This window comes from Balaenoptera borealis (assembly GCF_965194805.1).
Source record: "Balaenoptera borealis genome assembly, chromosome: 3".
Lineage (NCBI taxonomy): Eukaryota > Metazoa > Chordata > Mammalia > Artiodactyla > Balaenopteridae > Balaenoptera > Balaenoptera borealis.
The window spans coordinates 2,530,105-2,551,227 of record NC_138866.1 but is presented as its reverse complement, the minus strand read 5'-3'; the positions used below and the strand labels follow the sequence as shown (position 1 = coordinate 2,551,227).

The following is a 21,123-nucleotide window of genomic DNA, read 5'->3' as shown; positions in this document are numbered from 1 at the left end:
GGTTAGTCTAACAATCTTCAATTCAAAGCTGAATTCGATATTCAGTGTCCTCCTTGGACCCTGTCTGGAAGGATTTAGTTACTGAGGTGCCAAAGGGGTGTAGTGAGATGCTGAAGTGCAGAGAAACACCCAGATAACTTTATCTGCGTGCCTTTGTGAGATGGGCCCTGTGGATGCCTCCCTGGGGGTCGGGTGTGCTGTGTGTGCAGTGAGGGTGAGGAGAGGGCCCAGCACCCACCCACAGGAGCACACGATGGTAACAGGGGTAGAATTTGAGGCAGTTGAGCGTTTGTCGGGACTTACAGTGTCACAAGCATTGCTTTTTTGTGTCTTCATAGATTGTCATTCAGTCCTCACATCAACCTTTGAGATGGGAATTATTATCCCTGGTTTACAGACTAGGAAACTGAGACCCATACCACGTAACCATTAAATGTCAGGGCTGGAAATTGAGCCCAGGTGTCGACCTAAAGCCAGTCCTCTTTCTACCGTTCAAAATCAGGGAAATACTTTGGAGAGAGAATCAGCAGGACTTAGGGTTAAACTGAAACTCTATTTTAAATCAATCAATTTATTTATTTATTTATTTTTGGCTGCGTTGGGTCTTCTTCGTTGCTGTGTGGGCTTTCTCTAGTTGCGGTGAGCGGGGGGCACTCTTCGTTGTGGTGTGCGGGCTTCTCATTGTTGTGGCTTCTCTTGATGCAGAGCACGGGCTCTAGAGCACAGGCTCAGTAGTTGTGGCACACGGGCTCAGTAGTTGTGGCACATGGGCTCAGTAGTTGTGGCTCACGGGCTCTAGAGCGCAGGCTCAGTAGTTGTGGCGCACGGGCTTGGTTGCTCCATGGCGTGTGGGATCTTCCTGGACCAGGGCTCGAACCCGTGTCCCCTGCATTGGCAGGCAGATTCTTAACCATTGTGCCACCAGGGAAGCCCCCAAACTGAAACTCTTTTAATATTTGAACTCTGGTGGACGTCTGAGATTTGGCAAAGATGTGGAGCAATGAGAACTCAGATTGCTGATGAGAGTATAGGCTGGTGTAAACACATTGGAAAAAGTTTGAAGTTGTCTTCCAAACTTGAATCTGCTTTTACTCAACAGCCCAGCAGTTACCCAACAATCCAACAGTTCCACTTCTGAAATATCCTTGACAAACTCTTACACCTTTGTACTAGGAGGTTATTTGCAGAATGCTCATAATGAGCACTATTCAAAACGACGAAGGGGAGATAATTCAAATACCCTTCAACAAGAGGGTGAATAAATTGTGGAACACTTTATAGCAGTGGAAATGAATAAGCTACAGCTTTTTTTTTTATCCACAAGGATAAATCTTAGAAATATTATGTTAAGTTAAAAGCAAGTTGAAAAAGGATGCAAATAGCATCATGCTATTATTTTTATACAAATGAAAGGCAAACAATACTAAATTATGTAGCGTTTAGGAGCACGTAGGTATGTGGTTAAACTATCGATAAAAGCGAGGGAATAATGAACACAAAATTCAGGGCTCACACACGGGGAGCGGAGTGGGCAGGGACTCTTGGAGCCAGAGAGCATCAGCGATGTGACTACCGATTTATTTCCAAAGTTGAGGGATGGATTTCTGGGTGTATATTTCATTATTAGGCTTCCAAGCATATATATTCTTTTGTTCGTGTTAGATATTTCATGATATTAAAAATAGAAGAAAAAAAAAAAAAAAACCCCAAGCCGGAGGATTAGAATGGAGATTGGTCCCTCTGATGGGTTTAAGAGAAATTCTGAAAGCGCTGCCCCAATTCTGGACCTGAAGCTCATTCACTGGGATGTTGGGATGAGCACAGCAGTCAGATGTTAGAAGGAACAGAATTTCAGAGCAGGAGAGGATGGTCAGTCCTGGCTCTGTCACCTCTGCCTCCGTTTCCTCTTCTCTGAAACGGGAGTCGTGATACTTGCCTCACAGGGCTGTGTTGAGGATTAAAGGAGAGTGGAGATAAAGCCCTGTGTGCAGGGTAGAGGCGTAGAGTTGGCGGGGTGGGATGCGCCGTGCTCCAGGTGGAGCCGGGGAGCCGAGCGGGAATCGCCGCCAGTACAGTGGTAGCGGTTGGACTGGCCATTGCTGCTGCCGGATTTGCAGGGGGTCACGCTTTGCAAGCCGTGAAGCATACGGAGCCTCAGGTAAAACAAGTTGTTCAAAGTCTACCGAAATCTGCCTTCAGTGGTGGCTATTACAGAGGTGGGTTTGAACCCAAAATGACAAAACGGGAAGCAGCATTAATACTAGGTGTAAGCCCTACTGCCAATAAGGGAAACATAAGAGATGCTCATCGACGAATTATGCTTTTAAATCACTCAGACAAGGGAGGATCTCCTTATATAGCAGCCAAAATCAATGAAGCTAAAGATTTACTAGAAGGTCAAGCTAAAAAATGAAGTAAATGTATGATGAATGTTAAGTTCTTACTCATTTATGTATATGAGTACCGCTGGTACATATTACAATAAAATGCCTCAAAGCTACACATTTAAAAAATTAGCATAAGCTAAATCAAAGCCTTGGTATAAATTTGAGGATTTAAAATCGGATTATAGAATATTTGTAGGTTAATACTCAATAATTATGGATAAATGCATGCCATTTGAAATGTTGTTCATTATTCATTTGTCAAATAATTTGGTACCTATTTCAAGACAAAGTGAACAACATAGTCTCTCCCTGAAGGAATCCCCAATCTGATGGGAGACTGATAAAGTGGTAATTAAAGTACAATGTGATAAATATGATGGAATTAGCACAGGTTGTTATCGTAGGGGCTCATCTCATCGGGACAGAAGGCTGTTCAAGGTACAGAGGACTCCCCCCCCCAGTCACTTAGAACCTTGAACTTAAAAGTGAATTTAGCCACAACTTAATCTAAGAAATTGATCTAGGTATGTATTTATCACTTTGTCAGTGATAAATCTAAATTGTTTCAGATTTCATACATTAAAAACTGTAACAGCATGCTTTAAAAAAATAATACACTGTGTGCAGTAACCGGAGTGTGTGCTCAGCGGGGCGCACGACAGAGACCGGCTCCTCTGTGGCCTCAGGGCTGGCCAGGTGGTTCAGTTAACCAAAAAACACACTGTAGAAGAGGGTTCGAAAAAGAATCAATCTTGTTTTGGCTTAGTCCAGAAATTCTTGTTAGAGTTAATATCAGGGGTTGACAGCTAGCACTTTAAATCAGTCCATTCTCTTTCTTTCTTTCCTCCTTTTTTTTCTTGTAATTTCAGCACTGGGAAATTTGGTGCTTGTTTTATACCAGGACTTTGTAAGCAAAGCGATCTAACCTTGTACGCATCACGGCCTGGGCTCCGGCTGTGGAAGGCTGACATCCATGGGACTGTTCAGGCCACGTTTATCTTAAAAGATGTCTTTGCTGGAGGAGTCAAGCCTTTCGAGCTTTACCCGCGCCTGGAATCCTCTGAAAAGGGAAGTTGCAGCTCTCCCGAGAAACACCTGGGGATTGTTTCATGTTTCTTTCAAGAAGGCTGGGTGTTGAGTTGGAATGAATATAGTATTTATCTTCTAGACACTGTCAACCAGGTAAGTAAAGTGATTGTACCACATCTTTGGTGTCTAGAGGCAAGAGAATGTTTATAGACTATTCTGCTTCATTTCTCAGATGATAGGAGGAACAGTGTTGATTCTGATGCTTTGCTTTTTCCATGGGGCCAGTCAAGGAATCCAAATGAAGGTTTGGTTGTTTTTGTAGATTTGAAAAAATATTTGGTTTAAATATTCATAGTCCTGTCCCCTGCTAAGAAAGTGTGTGTTTTATTTAAGCACAAAATTAAACTTGTTCTTTATAATTTCTTTGGATCACGTGTTTTCTGACTACCAAATTACTGTGAGCGTAATTTTTTTTTTAAGTACATTTTTTAAAAAAAATTTAATTAATTAATTAATTTATGGCTGTGTTGGGTCTTCGTTTCTGTGCGAGGGCTTTCTCTAGTTGCGGCAAGCGGGGGCCACTCTTCATCGCGGTGCGCGGGCCTCTCACTGTCGCGGCCTCTCTTGTTGCGGAGCACAAGCTCCAGACGCGCAGGCTCAGTAACTGTGGCTCGCGGGCCTAGTTGCTCCGCGGCATGTGGGATCTTCCCAGACCAGGGCTCGAACCCGTGTCCCCTGCATTGGCAGGCATATTCTCAACCACTGCCCCACCAGGGAAGCCCACTGTGAGCGTATTAAATGAAAACTCAAACATGATGGAAACAGTAAGATAGGGACTCATTCCCCAAGGCCTCCGCAGGGCAGCGCTGAGTTGGGCAGGGGGCTCTTTCTCTAGCTTTCTTTCCACCCTGTTCTTTTACCCTTATTTCTCCTACCCAAATGGAGCCACATTGTTTTGCCATTTTTTTCCCCACTTAATGATGTATTTGGACAACTTTCCAGCGTTATTTTTTTTTCCAGCATTATTAAATCATGGTAGGAAACAATTTCTGTTTAAATCAGGATGATAAGAGGTTATTGCCAACAGGGGTGGAATTAGGAATTAAAAAAAACCAAAACTGTGTAGTTTCAGTTTATTCTTAAGAGCAGAGCTTTTGCTGTTTCGTAAGTCATCTCCTCACCCCACGCCCCACCCCCATCCTGCTCACGTTCTTCCTTCTTGAAGTCAGCAGGCCTCTAACAGACGCCCTTTTCTTTATAAGCAGCGCTTCACTGTAGAAATCAAAGGGTTTTCTTAGTTGTGTGAACAGAAAATGAAATTCGTCTACAAGGCTTCTTAATGATTGTTATCAGCCATGCCTGGTACTACTGGTTTAGTAGAAAGAAAAACTGACCTTTTTCTTCTTCCTGGGAGATTCTGGTCTGGTTCTACTTATAACCAGGAGTCTCTCATCTGCCTGGCTTGGTTTCCCTACCTGGAACATGGGGAGGGGACTGGTGAGTTGGGTTAGGGAATCACCAAGGTGCCTTTTAGCCCTGAGTTTGTTTCTTTTCTTAAGGAACGTTTTGAAAGACATTTTTGTATTCTTCCCCAGGTGTAGAGAACACAGCTTTTCTTCTTTTTCTGGGTACTCTTTGAACTTAATGTGCACTTGTTAATTGGCGGGGTCAAGATGCGGTGTAATTGGACATCAGTTCCTCTCTTCTGAGCACTTACCCAGGGCTTTCCCCAGTAGGTATAATTAACTTCATCTTATAGATGGAGAAGTGGAGACAGAGGACCTGGTCATGAGCAGACAGACTGAACATGGCAACATGATGGAAAGCTTTCAAACTACTGTCAGGATTATTAAGAATTTACAAAGGACTTAGACTCATTTTCTCTTCTATAATGAACTAGTCTCTTATTTGCACTGTTGACTGAGAAGCAAGAATTTTTTCTTAAGTCAGGGATGTCCTGTGTTTTGTTTGCTGTGTGCTTTCAGGTGACGTTAGGGGAATCCTCCCTCCCTCACTTATTCATTCAAAACCAAGGGTTGCAGTGCCTACTAGTTTCTCCCACAGGACTCCGCACGGTAGGGGACCTAGACCTGCCAGCACACATTCCAGCCCAGGAGAGACGTGCCAGGTGGGGGTTTGTGTAAAGTGCTGCGAGCTCTGAAGAGTCCTGGGCATTGCTGAGGAGGGTGAGCTTGTCAGGGACGCTTCCCAAGGAGGCGGCCTCAGAATCAAGTTGGAACTCTCCCAGTGAGCAAGGGTCAGGAAAAGAATTCAAGCAGAGCGCGGGATGTCGTGGAGGAACAGGGTGGACTGGCCAATTGATGCACCTGAAGCCAGATGAGGGCAGTGAGGGAGTGGGGAGCAAGGCGGGGACCGGTTCAGAGGGTGGCCGAGAGGCGGGGAGAGACTGCTCGCTCAGTCTCATAAATTTACTGGCAGGGGGTACGACTCGGTCACACATCCGTCAGATATTACCTAACTTTGGATTGAATTACTCTAAGTTTCAAAAGTCATGATAACGAAGAGCAGTTTGACTTATTTGGATTCCTACACATGCTTGTACGATTTGAACTATTACTATTGCCTGGTTTTGTGATTTTTTTTTTTTTTTGGACAGGCCACAATTGCTGGTTTGGAAGGATCAGGTGATATCGTGTCTGTTTCCTGCACAGAAAATGAAATATTTTTCTTAAAGGGAGACAGGAACATTATAAGAATTTCAAGCAGGCCTGAAGGACTAGCATCAATAGGTTTGTATTTGTTGTAAAATGTTACAAAATGTGTTTGTTATAAAATGTATTTGTTACAAAATTTGTTATAAAATGTATGTAATTACAGTTTGTGATGTATAAAACGTACCATTTTTTTGCTAGTTAAATGATTGTAGCTTTTTCGAAACGAGGTGTTCAGAGGGTTTCCTTTGATTCTGAAAAGATGGTTTGTGATACTTTTCTTGAAGGTTACCTGCTTTCAGGCTTACATCAGCCAGGGTCTCACATTTGGTGGAGTTGCTTCTGTGGGTCTGGAGGTTGGGGAGGTTGGGTGAGTAGGAAGGAGAACTCGACGCCCACCTGACTGATCTCCGTCCGACACTCTGAGACAGCCTGTGGGATTGATGCCTAAGATTTTAGAACATTTCAATCTGTCACCTGGGACACGTTTTTTTACCTTTAACATAGTTCTTCCTTGTAGTATTGATTATTCTCTGTGCTTTTGACTTTTTTTTTGGTAATTCATATTTAAGCCCAAATTCTAATGAGCAGAGAACCTCACTCTGTGTTGCCGTGCATGCACACGGCCATGGTACTTTATGTGTCTGTTCCTGGTGGTCCCAACAACAGCCGTGTGGCCCCTGCCCCGCTGCCCCTCCCCGCCTTGTCATCACTGAGTTGTGCTCGCCATCTTCCAGAGACTCTGCTAAGCGCTTAACGTTCACCATCCCGTCCAGTCCTCCAACAGCCCTGTGCGGGAGGGCCCGATGCCCGAGGTGAGGGCGGTGCCCACAGATGCCAGCGCCTCGTGGGGCCTCTGAAGTTCACCAGGCAGTTGCACAGGCGTCCTGCCCCCGCCTTTCCCCAGCCAGGCCGCCTTCCTCCCTGGGGCTGGAGCGGCCTTGGCCCTCCCTCGCTCGCTGTGCCCCTGTCCTGACACTGCTGCCTGGGTCTCCCCGACGAGGCCTGCCCTCCTCGGGTGCTGCCCTCTGCACCCCTCCCCCTCATCATTCAAGACTCGGTCGGTATCGCTGCGCTTTTGATAACTTCTTCCAGTTGCCGTAGTTGAGTCAGTCTCTCCTCACCGCGTTCCTGGGGGCCCCTTTCCTGCTGCTCCTTGACTTCACAGTCATTGACTTACCACTTACCGTACAAAAGATTAGGTTTTTGATTGTAAGGCTCTCGTGACTCACCTTGTGGCCCTAACACAGCACATGGTTTGAAGAAGACCCTAGCATGTTAGTCAATGGTGTCCTCCTTTCACAGATTAGAAAATTGAGGATTGGGGTAGTGCGTGACAAGCCCCAAGTCACCGTCCAGATTTCTGCTTCAGCCGCTGTTTCCCCTGCCTCGCCAGGTTAGCAGGAGGGCCCGCCCTGTGCCATGGCTGTGGGCACGCCACTGCGTCCCTCGGGTCTCTTGGCCACAGGGCCATCCTCGGTGTTTCTACTCTGACCAGCATCAGCTGATGTCTGAGTGACCGCAAGAGAGGCAGCGGGGATCCTGGGCAGGAAGTGGGGCTCCCTTCCTCCAGCACGGGAGGGAGCGGCCTGCCTGGGACACGGCTATAGCGTTTGTCTTTTAAACGTTAGAATACGAGGTTTGGCTGCTTGGAGAATATAAAAAACAGCCTCACTTTAGCCAGATGTTTAGCCTCAAAAAGAAGAAAATGAAGTACTAGCTGTCTCTGTCCTGAATTTATAATCTCCCAAGAGATGGCAAGAAGAGAGTGAATTACCTCTTAAGTCACAGAGGGCAAGTTGGGGCGAACATCATTCCAGGGTCGTAACTGTCATAGAAAGGGAGTGAGCTCTACTCTTGAGCCTGTGAGCTGGGGGCCTTAACAGTGTCACCAAGGGGCAGTGCCGCTTACAGGGGAGAAGTGACCAGGAGCCACGAGGCCAGTAGACTTCCTGCAGGCGTGTAGATGCTCTGTAACTGCACCGCCCACACGTGGCTGCCGAGTACTCGAAATGTGCTGAGTGCAGCTGAGGAACTGGATTTTAAGTTTTGTTTCGTGTCTGTGAATTTGAATTTAAATAGCTACACGGCTGGTGGCTACTGTCCTGGCCGGTGCAGCTCCAGACCAAGATCTGCCTGTGTGATCTTGTGTGACCTTCTGCGAGTCCCTTCCCTGCCCTGCTCGTCCCCACTGTGCGCTCCGGAGCCTGCAGGCGGCCCTCGTGGCCCCCGGTCGAGGCAGGAATGCCCACCCGTCTGGGTGAGGGCCGTGTCTCCATGCCTAGAACGCGTCTGGCACGCAGTAGGTACTCGGTAACAAAAGGATGGCTGGATGGATCAAAATGGGCCCCAGTCCTGTGTTGAGGGTCCTGTGGCTGGAACCTCCTGGTGTCGTGTTGAGAGGAAGACGTGTCCATGGAGGTGGGGACAGAGCGCCAGGACCCACCATCCCACTGCCAGTCCTGCTCTGCTCTCTCTCTTCGCACACGGACCCCTGTAATGAACTCCTCTGTTTTGAGTTTGCGCTAGTGAAAAATTACCTTTCCCTCCTTGAACTTCGAGAATTTTCATTATAGGTACGTGTGTGTTTTTCAAAGGCCCCTGGAGTAGTTGTTTCTTGGCTGCACCCCGGGGGCCCTGGCAGTGAAAGCACGGAGTCCTAACCACTGCACCACCAGGGAAGTCCCTCTAAGCCCTTTTTTCTTCCTTATTATTATTTTTTTTTCTAAGCCCTTTTTTAATAGGCATCTCACCTTTATATATTATTTGTGAGTTGAAGTGAGAAATGCTCTACCTTATGATAGTCCCTTACTTTGAGTTATTTACAAAAGACAGCTGCTGTGAGTTATTTTACTGATTTTGATACATGAACTTCCTGGAGAACAAAAACCATGTGTTGGAACCTGTTGTACAATTCTTTTAGTTTCGCTGGTTTCTCTGAATTTAGCAGGCTGGTATTTAGGGCTGGCAAACCTTAATAAGAGCACTCCATCTTTCCCTCCAGTAACCATGGTAAAACTGACTCTTCTTTCTCAGTGCGGGACGGTCTGGAGACGTCGGGATGCCCAGAGCAAGTCCATGGGCAGCGTGCGGAGAAGCCGCCGGGGGCCACGCCTTCCGAGACGAGGCTCAGAGGCTCTTCCGTGGCCAGCTCCGTGGCCAGCGAGCCCAGGAGCCGGAGCAGCTCGCTCAACTCCACCGACAGCGGCTCCGGGCCGCAGGCAGCTCCCGAGCTGGGCAAGAGCAGCCAGCTCACCTCGAAGAGATTCAGCGTGATCAGCTCGGAGGACTTCGACCAAGAGCTCATTGTGAAGCCTCTCAAAGTGAAGAAGAAGAAGAGGAAGAAGAAGACAGGTACCATCCACAGCCGAGCACACACGACCTCCTTCCGCCCCCGTGGGGCCTTGTACCAAACTCTCTGGGAAGGCTGCTGCTTGCTGAGTGAGCACTGCCCGTTCGCTGGAAAGCACAGAAAGCGGATGTCTTTCCTCCTCGAAGGAGTCTTACTGTGAAATATTTATACATTATACACACACGTAAAGCATTAAACTATATGTAACATACCACCCTGCTTAACAGGGCTGGGTGTTATACTTTTCAATATTTAAGTAAAAATTTCAGTTTATTCACGTACATCATTTATTAGACCAGAGATTCTATGAACCTGGAAGGAAGGTCATGGAAATCTTTAGATGGATCAATTTATGTTTAGTGTAAGGTATGTCATCAGATATGGGCTGTTTTTTCTCTTTTCTCTTTTTTTTTTTTTAGGCCGCACTGCACGGCTTGCAGGATCTTAGTTCCGCAACCAGGGATTGAACCTGGGCCCTTGGCAGTGGAAGCATGGAGTCCTAACCACTGGACCACCAGGGAATTCCCAGATATGGGATTTAACACTGAATTTTTAAAAATTTTTTACTCCTTGGTGCCTATTGAGCCTCTCTAGCTAAAGATCACTGCGATATTGAAGGAAAATGTTATCAGATCCCTTAGCATTTCAATCATTAAAAGAAATTGGTCTGTGATCCATTTGTTCCTTTGTTTTTCTTAGTTAACATTTTTTTTAATAGTAATCTTTTATTTATTTATTTTATTTTTATGTTTATTTTTGGCTGTGTTGGGTCTTCGTTTCTATGCGAGGGCTTTCTCTAGTTGTGGCGAGCAGGGGCCACTCTTCATCGCGGTGCGCGGGCCTCTTCACTATCGCGGCCTCTCTTGTTGCGGAGCACAGGCTCCAGACACGCAGGCTCAGTAGTTGTGGCTCATGGGCCCAGCTGCTCAGCGGCATGTGGGATCTTCCTGGACCAGCAATCGAACCGTGTCCCCTGCATTGGCAGGCAGATTCTCAACCACTGCGCCACCAGGGAAGCCCCAGTTAACATTTCTTGAAGGAGGCCTCAGAGCCCATCATTGTGTACAGTATTTGCATCCATTTAAAACATCCCTGCACTGGGATAATTTGTATTTAAGAGATTTATTCTTCACCAATTAGATATCCTTCATTTAAAATGCTTTTATCTTAAGCCAAAATTTTGTTTTTTAGTTAGTGTCTTACTAGATTCATGCCTAATCTTAAATGTTCTTCTTTTAAACAGAAGGTGGAAGCGGGACTACCTGCCCCAGTTCCCTTGAATCGACTCCCTGCTGGGAGTGTCCTGGCGATAGCCCCCAGTCCCTGAACACGGACCTGCTGTCCACCACCTCGAGTTTGGGCAGCATCGTGGATCAGTCCAGCACAGGGTCTCCTGACCAGGAGTGCAGTCTCAGCGGTGAGGCCAACAGTGTCCTGCCAGAATACAGCGACCCCGAAACATTTAGTGTCTTGGAGGTGCCCCTCCCCGCCCCTGACTCATTGAAGGAAGAAGGTGACGGAAGAACCGAAATCCCACCATGTGACGGCGCAGGCGAGACGCAGCCGCCTAGCGGGGTGTTGAGTTCACCCTGGCATCCGAGGGAGGACGCGGAAGGGGGTGATGTCATCGCGGAACTCGAAGAGGAGCCCTGTCCCGTGAGCGGTGGGCCAGGGAGCGCACAGTCACCCTGCCGAGAGCAGGGCAGCTCAGCGGAGGCCCAGGAGGCGGGGGGCGTGGAGCCTGCTGAGCCCCAGAGCACTCTTCCGGAAGCCCCCCTCCCGGGCTCACCCCCGGTGCCTTCCAGCCTCAGCTGGGCTCCCGGCGCTGAGCGGTGGCTTCCAGGGACCAGAGCTGAGGAGCCCAGTGAAGAGCAGGGCTTCCTGAGGCACCTGGGGGCCCCAGGCCACCTCGGCTCGAGTCCCCGGCACGCTGTTACTGACGATGACACAGGCCAGCAAGCAGTGGCTGCGTCCGAATGTGACTTGGGGAGCGCAGGAGGACGACGGCCTCGCTGGGTCTCTGCCTCGGTGGCCAGCGCCCGTGAGCAGCCCTCACGGGACCAGGCGTTGACGTCCAGTGACGAGGAGGACATCTATGCCCACGGGCTGCCCTCTTCGTCCTCGGAGACGAGCGTGACAGAGCTGGCCGGGAGCCGCTCCCTGCAGGACCTGCGTCCGCCGGGCACAGACGAGCCCGGGCTGCTGAAGTCAGAGGAGGTATGTGCGCTCCTTTCTTAAGGGAAATCATTGGCAAACTGATTATATTTTTCTGTTTATGCAAAGAAATTATATTCCTACTGTAAAACCTGTATGCCAGGTGTTTGGAAGTCTGGCTTTGGGGGATTTCCAGCGCAGGGATCTAGAATGGCGTGGACTCCTGCTCACCTGTCACCCCTGCTCAGTTACCCACTTTACCAACAAAAGCAGCCTCTCCTTGTTGATTCCGGCGGGGCCGGCCCAGCACGGGCCGCTAGTGCTAGTCATCCCAGAGGACGGCTGGGTTGGCCTGGGGGCCGCTCCCAGAAACCAGTGGCGAGAGGCCCGTCCACCTGTGGAGGGGCAGGCGCTGCCCTCAGACGCGCGTCTCGAGGAGCCGTGTCTGCCTGGCCTCCAAACGGCGGCGCCCGGGCTCCCCTGCAGGCTGCGGAGACACCGGGTTCCGCGGGTCGGCTTTCCTGGGCCGGGTTCTGCCTGGTCTACTGCAGTTAAGAGGCGATTATCAGCTATCCTTGGTCATTGTATATAGAAAAGTGATTTCCTTAGCAAGTAATTATTATTTAGCTGTATTTGGTTTCAAAACTGTGTATTGTAACCCCTCCTGCTAAGTGGATGTGAGGTGTGGCTTATGCGTGTGAACTTATAGCCATGTGTGCTTCCCCAGATGTGCCTCTGGATTCTCTCCGTCCTAATGATGTGTGGCATTGGGGCAGCTCTCACCAGGTGCCAGGTGCCATGCTAAGCACTTCACAAGTTTAACTCATATACTTCTCTAAAAACAAAATCCACCAACTAGGTGCTCCCGTTTCACAGGAGGAAGTGGAGACTCAGACAGTTAAATGGCTTTCACCAGGTCGCATGGCAAGTGGGGCCAGGGTGGCCCAGGGCCCTCTCTCTCAAACCTCTGTGCTGTCTGTCCTGCCTCGAAAGTGAAACGTCCTGCTTACTTGTTGTAAGACAAAATGCCCTTTCACTCAGTCTTCCGCACATTCACCCTTTCGTGAGTGCCTTCGGCGGCCAGACTCTGCGTCAGGCGCTGGGGACACTGCAGTGCCCGTGACAGGCAGTCGTGGATCTCAGAGTCCTGGACACGTGTGCAGATCCTCCCAGTTGAGTGGGACTCGGGCGATGGTGATGAACAAAGTGCAGGCGGGGTGCGGTGCCCACCAACCATGGCAGGAGCCGAGCAGCTGAGGCCGAGGGCGTGGGCAGTTGGCATTCTAGGCCAGAACTTTAGAAAAGTCCTAGGTGAGGGGGCACCTGGTACTTTGAGGACCTCCCCCAGCCTTCACCGCTCCCCCCCTTGTCCCCCTCCAGAGAGCTGGAAAGCCACATTGTGTTGGGTTGGGGGGTGGGTAAGGCGTGTCCTGGTGAGCCAGGGCCAGATCGAGAGGGGTTGGGTGCCATAGTCTGTGAAGCAGTGAACGTCCATGTGTGGGTGATTGTGCAAATACGTGGGTTTCTTTTTCAGTTTTGGAAAGCTGTTAAAGTGCACACTTTATTTAGCTTTGATTTTTAAAAGAACCCTAACATCTAAACCTTAGTCTACAAGATTCAGTCAGGCAGTGTCTTGGCCAGATTTCCATCAACCACATGACGTGCCACGTGTCCGATGATTGGATCAGCACTTAAAAAAATATGGTGAAAAAAACAAAGATAGTGGTAGTGCCATTTCTCCTAACACATCTGTGATGATTAGCTGTACAAAAAATCAATTTGCATACAAGTGGGAAGTGAGGTATACCTGTAGAATAAAACCAGATCCTTTGAATGTAGCACTAGGTGAGGGAAGAGGTTGTAGTATCTGTGACAGAGTGTTATCCAGGAACGTTATGGGGTCTTCGTAGGGGACAGCCGCTCCCACTTCACAATGTTTCTGTTAGAGCTGGTCCAGAGATAGAGGGCCGACTTAAGTGATTGCACACTTTTCTTATTGACGACAGTACGACACATGCAGCTGTGTCCTCTGCCGCAGAACTCAGCAGGCTCTGTCCTTGTTAGTTTGCAGAAAGCTGGATGGGTTACTCCGGGCCGGGCTACGGCATTCTCAGCTTGGCGGTCTCCGAGAAGTACATTTGGTGCCTGGACTACAAAGGCGGCCTGTTCTGCAGCGCGTTGCCGGGCGCTGGGCTGCGCTGGCAGAAGTTTGAAGATGCCGTCCAGCAGGTGGCAGTCTCGCCCTCAGGTTCGCCTCCCAGCTCCCTGCTTCTTGCCCCAGGTGTAGACGCCCGAGCACACAGGGACCAGTCCATTCAGCAGACTTGCCTTTTCCCGCAGGTTTGAGGGGTTTTCTCCAAAGAACGCGGATTGCTGCATTTGACATCAACTGAAAATAGTGTAATTGCAGTTCAGTTTTTGGTTTTTTATTAATTGCAGTGGTAACACATGAACATGTTTTGTAAGTTATACAAATAGCTTGCATTTTTGAGTTTTTTTTTTTTTTAGAAATATTAACATACAAATGCCTTAAAAAAATAAATCTGTTTCTATTTCTTAGTGTTGTTGTTTTAAAACTTATTTATTTATTTATTTTTGGCTGCATTGGGTCTTCGTTGCTGTGCGCGGGCTTTCTCTAGTTGCAGCGAGCGGGGGCTACTCTTCGTTGCGGTGTGCGGGCTTCTCTTGTTGTGGAGTACGAGCTCTAGGTGCGCGGGCCTCAGTAGTTGTGGCACGTGGGCTCAGTCGTTGTGGCTCGTGGGCTCTAGAGCGCAGGCTTAGTAGTTGTGGCGCACAGGCTTAGTTGCTCGGTGGCATGTGGGATCTTCCCGGACCAGGGCTCGAACCCGTGTCCCCTGCACTGGCAGGCGGATTCTGAACCACTGCGCCACCAGGGAAGTCCCTTAATGTTGCTTTAAAGCAACTGAACTAATGAAGATGGGCCCGTGGTTGTGTTGGATAAGTTTGGATTGTTTGGTTTCTTTCTTAGAAATTATTCGGTAATGAGCTATATATATATGCTTTGGGTGAATAATCTACTCCCTGACTGTGAAAAGAAAATGCCTTCCTTCCTTCATGCCATGATCAGGCCATTTTCAGTGAGCTGGAGCAGACGCTTCCTGGATGAGGTTCTACCCCCTCATCTATACAGAATAATTTGCTTGTTTGTCACAACGTTGGCCGCTTTACCTATTTGGGGGATGGCGAGTGGAACAGAAGTGTGTATGTGTATCGTAGCTGGTTTACTGTTAGGACGTTGGAATGCAAGGCAGACGACACTGAGCCTGTGACCTCCCCTCGCCCTCTGTGCTTTGAGATGGATTTCCTCTGACTCTCCTGGTCTTTGTCACTGTGTAAAATACCAGTTTGTTCAGGGTTGTTTTGTTCTATCTCTTTACCTCTTTGAAAAATATTTTTCCTTAGAGACTAAGATAATAGCCTGTCCCATTAGCTGGCTTTATATAATTACGGGTTTTAATTCTTTTCCTCTCAGTTACCTTTGGGTCCGTCTCCCCAGCCATGTATAAACTTTGGTTTTTTCCTGATTATGTGAATTACTGTGTGTTTCCAAACTGTTCAGCCCCGCGCTGCTCTAGCAGGAGCTCTGTCTCCACCAGGGTTGGTGCTCGGGCCGAGCGGTCCTGCAGGGCCCCGTCCAGCATGGGCACCCCGGCGGCCGCGGGCTTGGCCAGCTGCCTCGCTTCCCACACCTCCCTCGGTGCCTCGTGCCAGACCCTCTCGTCCAGCCCTCCGTGCTCTCGGTGACTCCGGTGGTTTCTTAGACGCCACCTGCACCTCCATAGACGGCCTTCCTGTCTGCCCTTCTCCTCCCCTCCCCTTCTTCTATGTATCACAGTCCCTTTCTAAGTGAAAAAAGGGACAGCCCAGCTCAAGCGCTTCCTTTCCATCTGCACCTTGTCCATGTGGCTGGTCCAGAATTGACCCACTCCCTTTGAATCCCTGTAGGACTTTCGGCCTTTCTCAGGACACTGACTGCGCCTCCTGAAGGTCGCTTGGGTCCTCACCTGGCGCACCTAGCAGTGCTGGTGCTGCCTGTCTTCCGTGTGATGCGCGCCTCTGACGCGCCAGCTCTGTGTGCTGTGTCCCTGATACAGTCTCACCTCCAGCCTTCCGAGCAGCCTGTATGGGGCAGACGATCCCGTTTCACAGATGAGGAAATGAGGCTTGGAGACACTGAGTGACATGACGCCCAAGCCACACGGTGGGGGGTGGTGGCAGGGCTTCAGACCTCGGCGCCGCAGGCTCTTTCCCCAGTCGGGGTGGAAGCAAAGGGGGGTGTGTTGTAGAAATCTCTCTTCCCCACAGCACCCAGAATGGACTTCTGGGGGTGAAAATTCTCAGTATTTATTGGACAGTGAATATAATTTTTATTTCCACAGGAGCCCTTCTCTGGAAGATTGAACAGAAATCTAACCGAGCTTTTGCTTGTGGAAAAGTGACCATCAAGGGGAAGCGTCACTGGTACGAAGCTCTGCCCCAGGCGGTGTTTGTGGCCCTGAGCGATGACACGGCCTGGATCATCAGGACAAATGGGGACCTGTACCTGCAGACAGGTAGCTGCAGGCGGCGCCCCAGCGCCTGTCGGGTCTGGTGTGATTGTGCTTTGGTAGCGACGTGCTTAGAGACAGGGACCAAGAAGCTAGAAGTCAATTTAAATGAAAACACTTCTAGAAAGAGAGTATTTGCCATTGGAATCTATTAGCAGTTTTCTGCTACTGACTCACATTCAACCCAGGACAAATTTAGGGCAGGAATTAATAGAATTATTTAGTGAGGCACAGAAACAGAATCTTATTCTCCTTACGGCTAACCATTGTGTATCCCTTATCCTGCAATGTCAGATCTGAAGAGGAAAGAATAACAGAGAAATGGCATTAGAATCTTTTTCCCTTCAACTTATGGCTGGATTTTTTCAGCTAGGTCAAAGCCCTGCTTCTATACGCTTACTTACACTTGGGTCAGGAAAAAACAATGAGAAATAATTTGCTCTAAATAGCAGTTTATCTCATCCTAGGAAACTGCCCTGAGGGGGACCTTTAGCAGCTGGAAGAGACACAGTGGGACTTGTTTATTAAAAATAAACTGTAATGAGAGTCAGTGTTTACGTACTGTCAGCAAAATGAGATACGGGTTTCCAAAAGCAATGTGATTCACCAGTGCCTGGAAATGATTACGGGGCAGGAGCTCTTTTTCGGATGTCAAGAGGCTGTACTGGATTTATGTAAATGTCAATCTTTTAACCATTTAATATTGCTGATTCCAAGAGAAGGGTTTTTTTTTTTTAAATAGATTTTATTTATTTATTTATTTATTTATTGGCTGCGTTGGGTCTTCATTGCTGTGCGCAGGCTTTCTCTAGTTGTGGCAAGCAGGGTCTACTCTTGGTTGGGGTGTGAGGGCTTCTCATTGTTGCAGAGTACAGGCTCTAGGCGTGCAGGCTTCAGTAGTTGTGGCTCACGGGCTCTAGAGTGCAGGCTCAGTAGTTGTGGCGCACGGGCTTAGTTGCTCCGTGGCATGTGGGATCTTCCCGGACCAGGGCTCGAACCCGTGTCCCCTGCATTGGCAGGTGGATTCTTAACCACTGCACCACCAGGGAAGTCCCCCAAGAGAAGGTTTTAATCTCTGTTATGAACTGTCAGCCAGGGACGATTCTCTGAGATTTTTTTTTTAACATCTTTTATTAGAGTATAATTGCTTTACAATGGTGTGTTAATTTCTGCTTTATAACAAAGTGAATCAGCTATACATATACATACATCCCCATAACTCCTCCCTCTTGCGTCTCCCTCCCACTCTCCCTATCCCACCCCTCTAGGTGGTCACCAAGCACCGAGCTGATCTCCCTGTGCTATGCGGCTGCTTCCCACTAGCTATCTGTTTTACATTTGGTAGTGTATATATGTCCATGCCACTCTCTCACTTCGTCCCAGCTTACGCTTCCCCCTCCCCGTGTCCTCAGGTCCATTCTCTATGTCTGCGTCTTTATTCCTGTCCAGCCCCTAGGTTCTTCAGAACCATTTTTTTTTTTTTTTTAGATTCCATATATATGTGTTAGCATGCGGTATTTGTTTTTCTCCTTCTGACTTACTTCACTCTGTATGACAGACTCTGGGTCCATCCACCTCACTACAGATAACTCAATTTCGTTTCTTTTTATGGCTGAGTAATATCCCATTGTATATATGTGCCACGTCGTCTTTATCCATTAATCTGTTGATGGACACTTTGGTTGCTTCCATGTCTTGGCTATTGTAAATAGAGCGGCAGTGAACATTGTGGTACATGACTCTCTGAATTATGGTTTTCTCAGGGTATATGCCCAGTAGTGGGATTGCTGGGTCGTATGGTAGTTCTATTTTTAGTTTTTTTAGGAACCTCCATACTGTTCTCCATAGTGGCTGTATCAATTTACATTCCACCAACAGTGCAAGAGCGTTCCCTTTTCTCCACACCCTCTCCAGCATTTATTGTTTGTAGATTTTTTGATGATGGCCATTCTGACCGGTGTGAGGTGATATCTCATTGTAGTTTTGATTTGCATTTCTCTAATGATTAGTGATGTTGAGCATCCTTTCATGTGTTTGTTGGCAATCTGTATATCTTCTTTGGAGAAATGTCTATTTAGGTGTTCTGCCCATTTTTGGATTGGGTTGTTTGTTTTTTTGGTATTGAGCTGCATGGGCTGCTTGTAAATTTTGGAGACTAATCCTTTGTCAGTTGCTTCGTTTGCAAATATTCGATCCTCTGAGATTGAAAGCCCTTGAACATCTGGCTCGCTCTCAGATGTGGGAGAGCCGGCATCCTAGCAGCTCCTGCTTGAGCCCAGAGGGCAGCCTTGCCAGCTCTGGGCCACATGCCGGCCCTGGTCTCTCCAGCCTGGTTCCCATGTCTCCCTTGAAAGTGAAAAATAGCTGGAAAGGCATACGCTCGTCCAACTTCCAGTGGCATCTGAGTTTCATTCCTGCTGGGGAAACAGGGTACTTCTGGCCTGGGGGTGAGGAGGGCCTTAGGAGTCACCTGGGCAGTGGTTGCAGACAAGCTCAGACCACCCAGAGCTACTGGGTTGGAGTCTCCAGGGTTGTCCTGAGGGTTTGCAGTGTAAGAAGTCCAGGAGGTGATTCCTACCTAGTTGAGTTTGAGGAAATGCGGCCCAAGGACTGTGATACCGTAGGGTGCTGTTGTGGTCGGGCAGGGAGCGCGCTGAGTTCCGAGGCCTGACTGCAGGCTGAGACTGTGGAGTAATACGGGGTTTAGATGACAGCTGCTGTGCCAGCTCCCTTAGGAGTGGCCTTGAAGCTCGTTAGACAGAGGTTGCAAAGAGGCGGGGGAAGAGCCCTGGGTGGGGAGTCGGGGACGCTGAGCTCTGGCCCTCACCTTCCATCTAGGAAATTCGGGGTTTTCATTTTAGCAGTGGAAGCCCCGCATGCCACGTACAAAGCAGGGGGAGGGGAACCACCTGTTGGAGGTGCTCTGCAGAGGATGCCTGGAGCCCTCAGATCCCTGTGGGCCCAGGGGCAGCTGCGGCTCCGAGGGGCGTGGCCTCAGATCCCTGTGGGCCCGGGGGCAGCTGCGGCTCCGAGGGGCGTGGCCTCAGATCCCTGTGGGCCCAGGGGCAGCTGCGGCTCCGAGGGGCGTGGCCTCAGGTCCCTGTGGGCCCAGGGGCAGCTGCGGCTCCGAGGGGCGTGGCCTCAGGTCCCTGTGGGCCCAGGGGCAGCTGCGGCTCCGAGGGGCGTGGCCTCAGATCCCTGTGGGCCCAGGGGCAGCTGCGGCTCCGAGGGGCGTGGCCACAGATCCCTGTGGGCCCAGGGGCAGCTGCGGCTCCGAGGGGCGTGGCCACAGATCCCTGTGGGCCCAGGGGCAGCTGCGGCTCCGAGGGGCGTGGCCACAGAAGACGTCTCTCGGCCTGGGCCCTCCTGGCTCCGGAGCTGGCTGCTCTCCTGCACTGGGCTTTCACGTTCTTTTGGAACATTTTTAGCTACTTTGGGACACCAGAGGATTCGGAATTGTTATTCCTCCAGTTTTCAAAGAGCATCTGAAAACAGTTCAGGTGGATATTATATTTAAGCACAATCTATTTTATGTTGAGTAGACCTTAAAAGGAGAAAGTACTTATTATGAAAGGATATAGCAAAATACCAAAAAAGAAAAGTAAGCAAACAGAATGAAAATGAGGTGTGAAGTCCTGATTGTGTGTCTTTGGGGGCTTCCTGTCCTTCTCCCCGGCAGGTCTCAGCGTGGATCGCCCCTGTGCCAGAGCCGTAAAGGTTGACTGTCCGTACCCACTGTCCCAGGTCGCAGCCCGAAACAGCGTGGTGTGGGCGCTGACGGAGCAGAGGGTCCTCCTGTACCGGGAGGGTGTGAGCAGCTTCTGTCCTGAAGGGGAGCTCTGGAAATGCGACATCGTCAGGTATCGGGGGAGGAGCAGACACATTTTCAGCGTCCCGTTTGTCCCACTGTCTGTTCTTTGTCAACTTGACTCTTTTTAAGGGACCCATGTGAGCCTCTCCTGGGCAGAGCTGGTTCCCTGAAGGTTTCCAGGGTCATGGTGTTCTCTGGGATTGCCAGAGCCAATTTCAGCAGCCTGACCTTGAAGACACTCTGTGCCTCTTTCTGACTGGCAGACTGGACATTGGGTCAGAGCTCAGTTTTATAAATGCTACTGCCCTCCTGTGTAATCTCAAGCCCCACACGGTCACGAGTCTCTCGTGATGGTCTTTCTATAGAACTGCCCAGTGTCAGATAGTTTCCATTTAGAGTCTCAGATGACTTAGGGCCAAATATTTTTCTTTATTATCCTCCTAGTCAGTTGAAATTAATCTCTGAATTGCAATTTATTTTGTTACTTTCTACCAGTCAAAATTTTAATTAAAGAATTACTGTCAGATCATTTTGCTGGTGTGAAATTATCAGTAGTCTTTAGAAAAATTAGATTAGGATACTCTCGGTTTGAATTGAGCAACCCGGTAAACTTGAGTGAGCACCTGTTGTGAGCCAGGACCGTGCTGGGCTGAGTGAGCGTGACCCTGCCCTGCCCTCGAAGAGCTCCCCATCCGGGGCAACCAACGCCAGTTAGCGTAGATGGTCCTGAGCTGGAGAGGGACGCGCAGCACCGAGGACGCCTCGGCTCCCCCTGCAGAGGTCAGGCAGGCACCGTGCAGAGTGGACCCACAGCTCAGCCTCGAAGCTGGCGGGGACGTCACCGGCTGGGTGGGAGGAGGGCATTGCCCGCAGAGTGGGCAACGTCTGCCAGGCTGCAGCTGCCCAACACAGCCTGGCATGCTGCGGAGATTCTGTTCGCTTAATTGGTGAAGGCAGAGGTGGGGAGATGGGCCACTCGGGGCCTGGAATCTTTCATGCGCCTGCTCTCTTCTTCCCTGGGTTAGTTTCCCTTAAGAGCTCCCCCTACCGTCCTGGGTCTTCAGGGAGTCTTTCAGACACCCCCTCGCTTCAGAACAGTATATATCTCACAGTCGTTTAACTCGAAACTCAAGCTTCCTTCCTCGGAACT

The 21,123-nt window shown here is 49.3% G+C and overlaps 1 protein-coding gene and 1 pseudogene across 7 annotated transcripts in view; both read left to right on the top strand.

Annotated features, from left to right (window-relative positions):
- Positions 1-21,123, top strand: part of TECPR2 (tectonin beta-propeller repeat containing 2) — a 98,651-nt gene that overhangs the window by 31,628 nt on the left and 45,900 nt on the right. For all 6 annotated transcript variants that reach the window (XR_014243302.1, XM_082387410.1, XM_082387411.1 and 3 more), the window contains 7 exons: positions 3,257-3,569; positions 6,034-6,166; positions 9,125-9,442; positions 10,684-11,657; positions 13,659-13,842; positions 15,995-16,168; positions 19,842-20,022. Coding sequence is in view for 5 of the 6 variants with exons in the window: in XM_082387410.1 (XP_082243536.1) it covers positions 3,257-3,569; positions 6,034-6,166; positions 9,125-9,442; positions 10,684-11,657; positions 13,659-13,842; positions 15,995-16,168; positions 19,842-20,022 (2,277 nt within the window). In the remaining variant the exon portion in view is untranslated. The remainder of the gene's footprint in view (positions 1-3,256; positions 3,570-6,033; positions 6,167-9,124; positions 9,443-10,683; positions 11,658-13,658; positions 13,843-15,994; positions 16,169-19,841; positions 20,023-21,123) is intronic.
- On the top strand, positions 1,198-3,032 carry LOC309626038 (mitochondrial import inner membrane translocase subunit TIM14 pseudogene; annotated as a pseudogene). Its single transcript has 2 exons — positions 1,198-1,254; positions 1,997-3,032. The product of its transcript is annotated as a mitochondrial import inner membrane translocase subunit TIM14 pseudogene (transcript).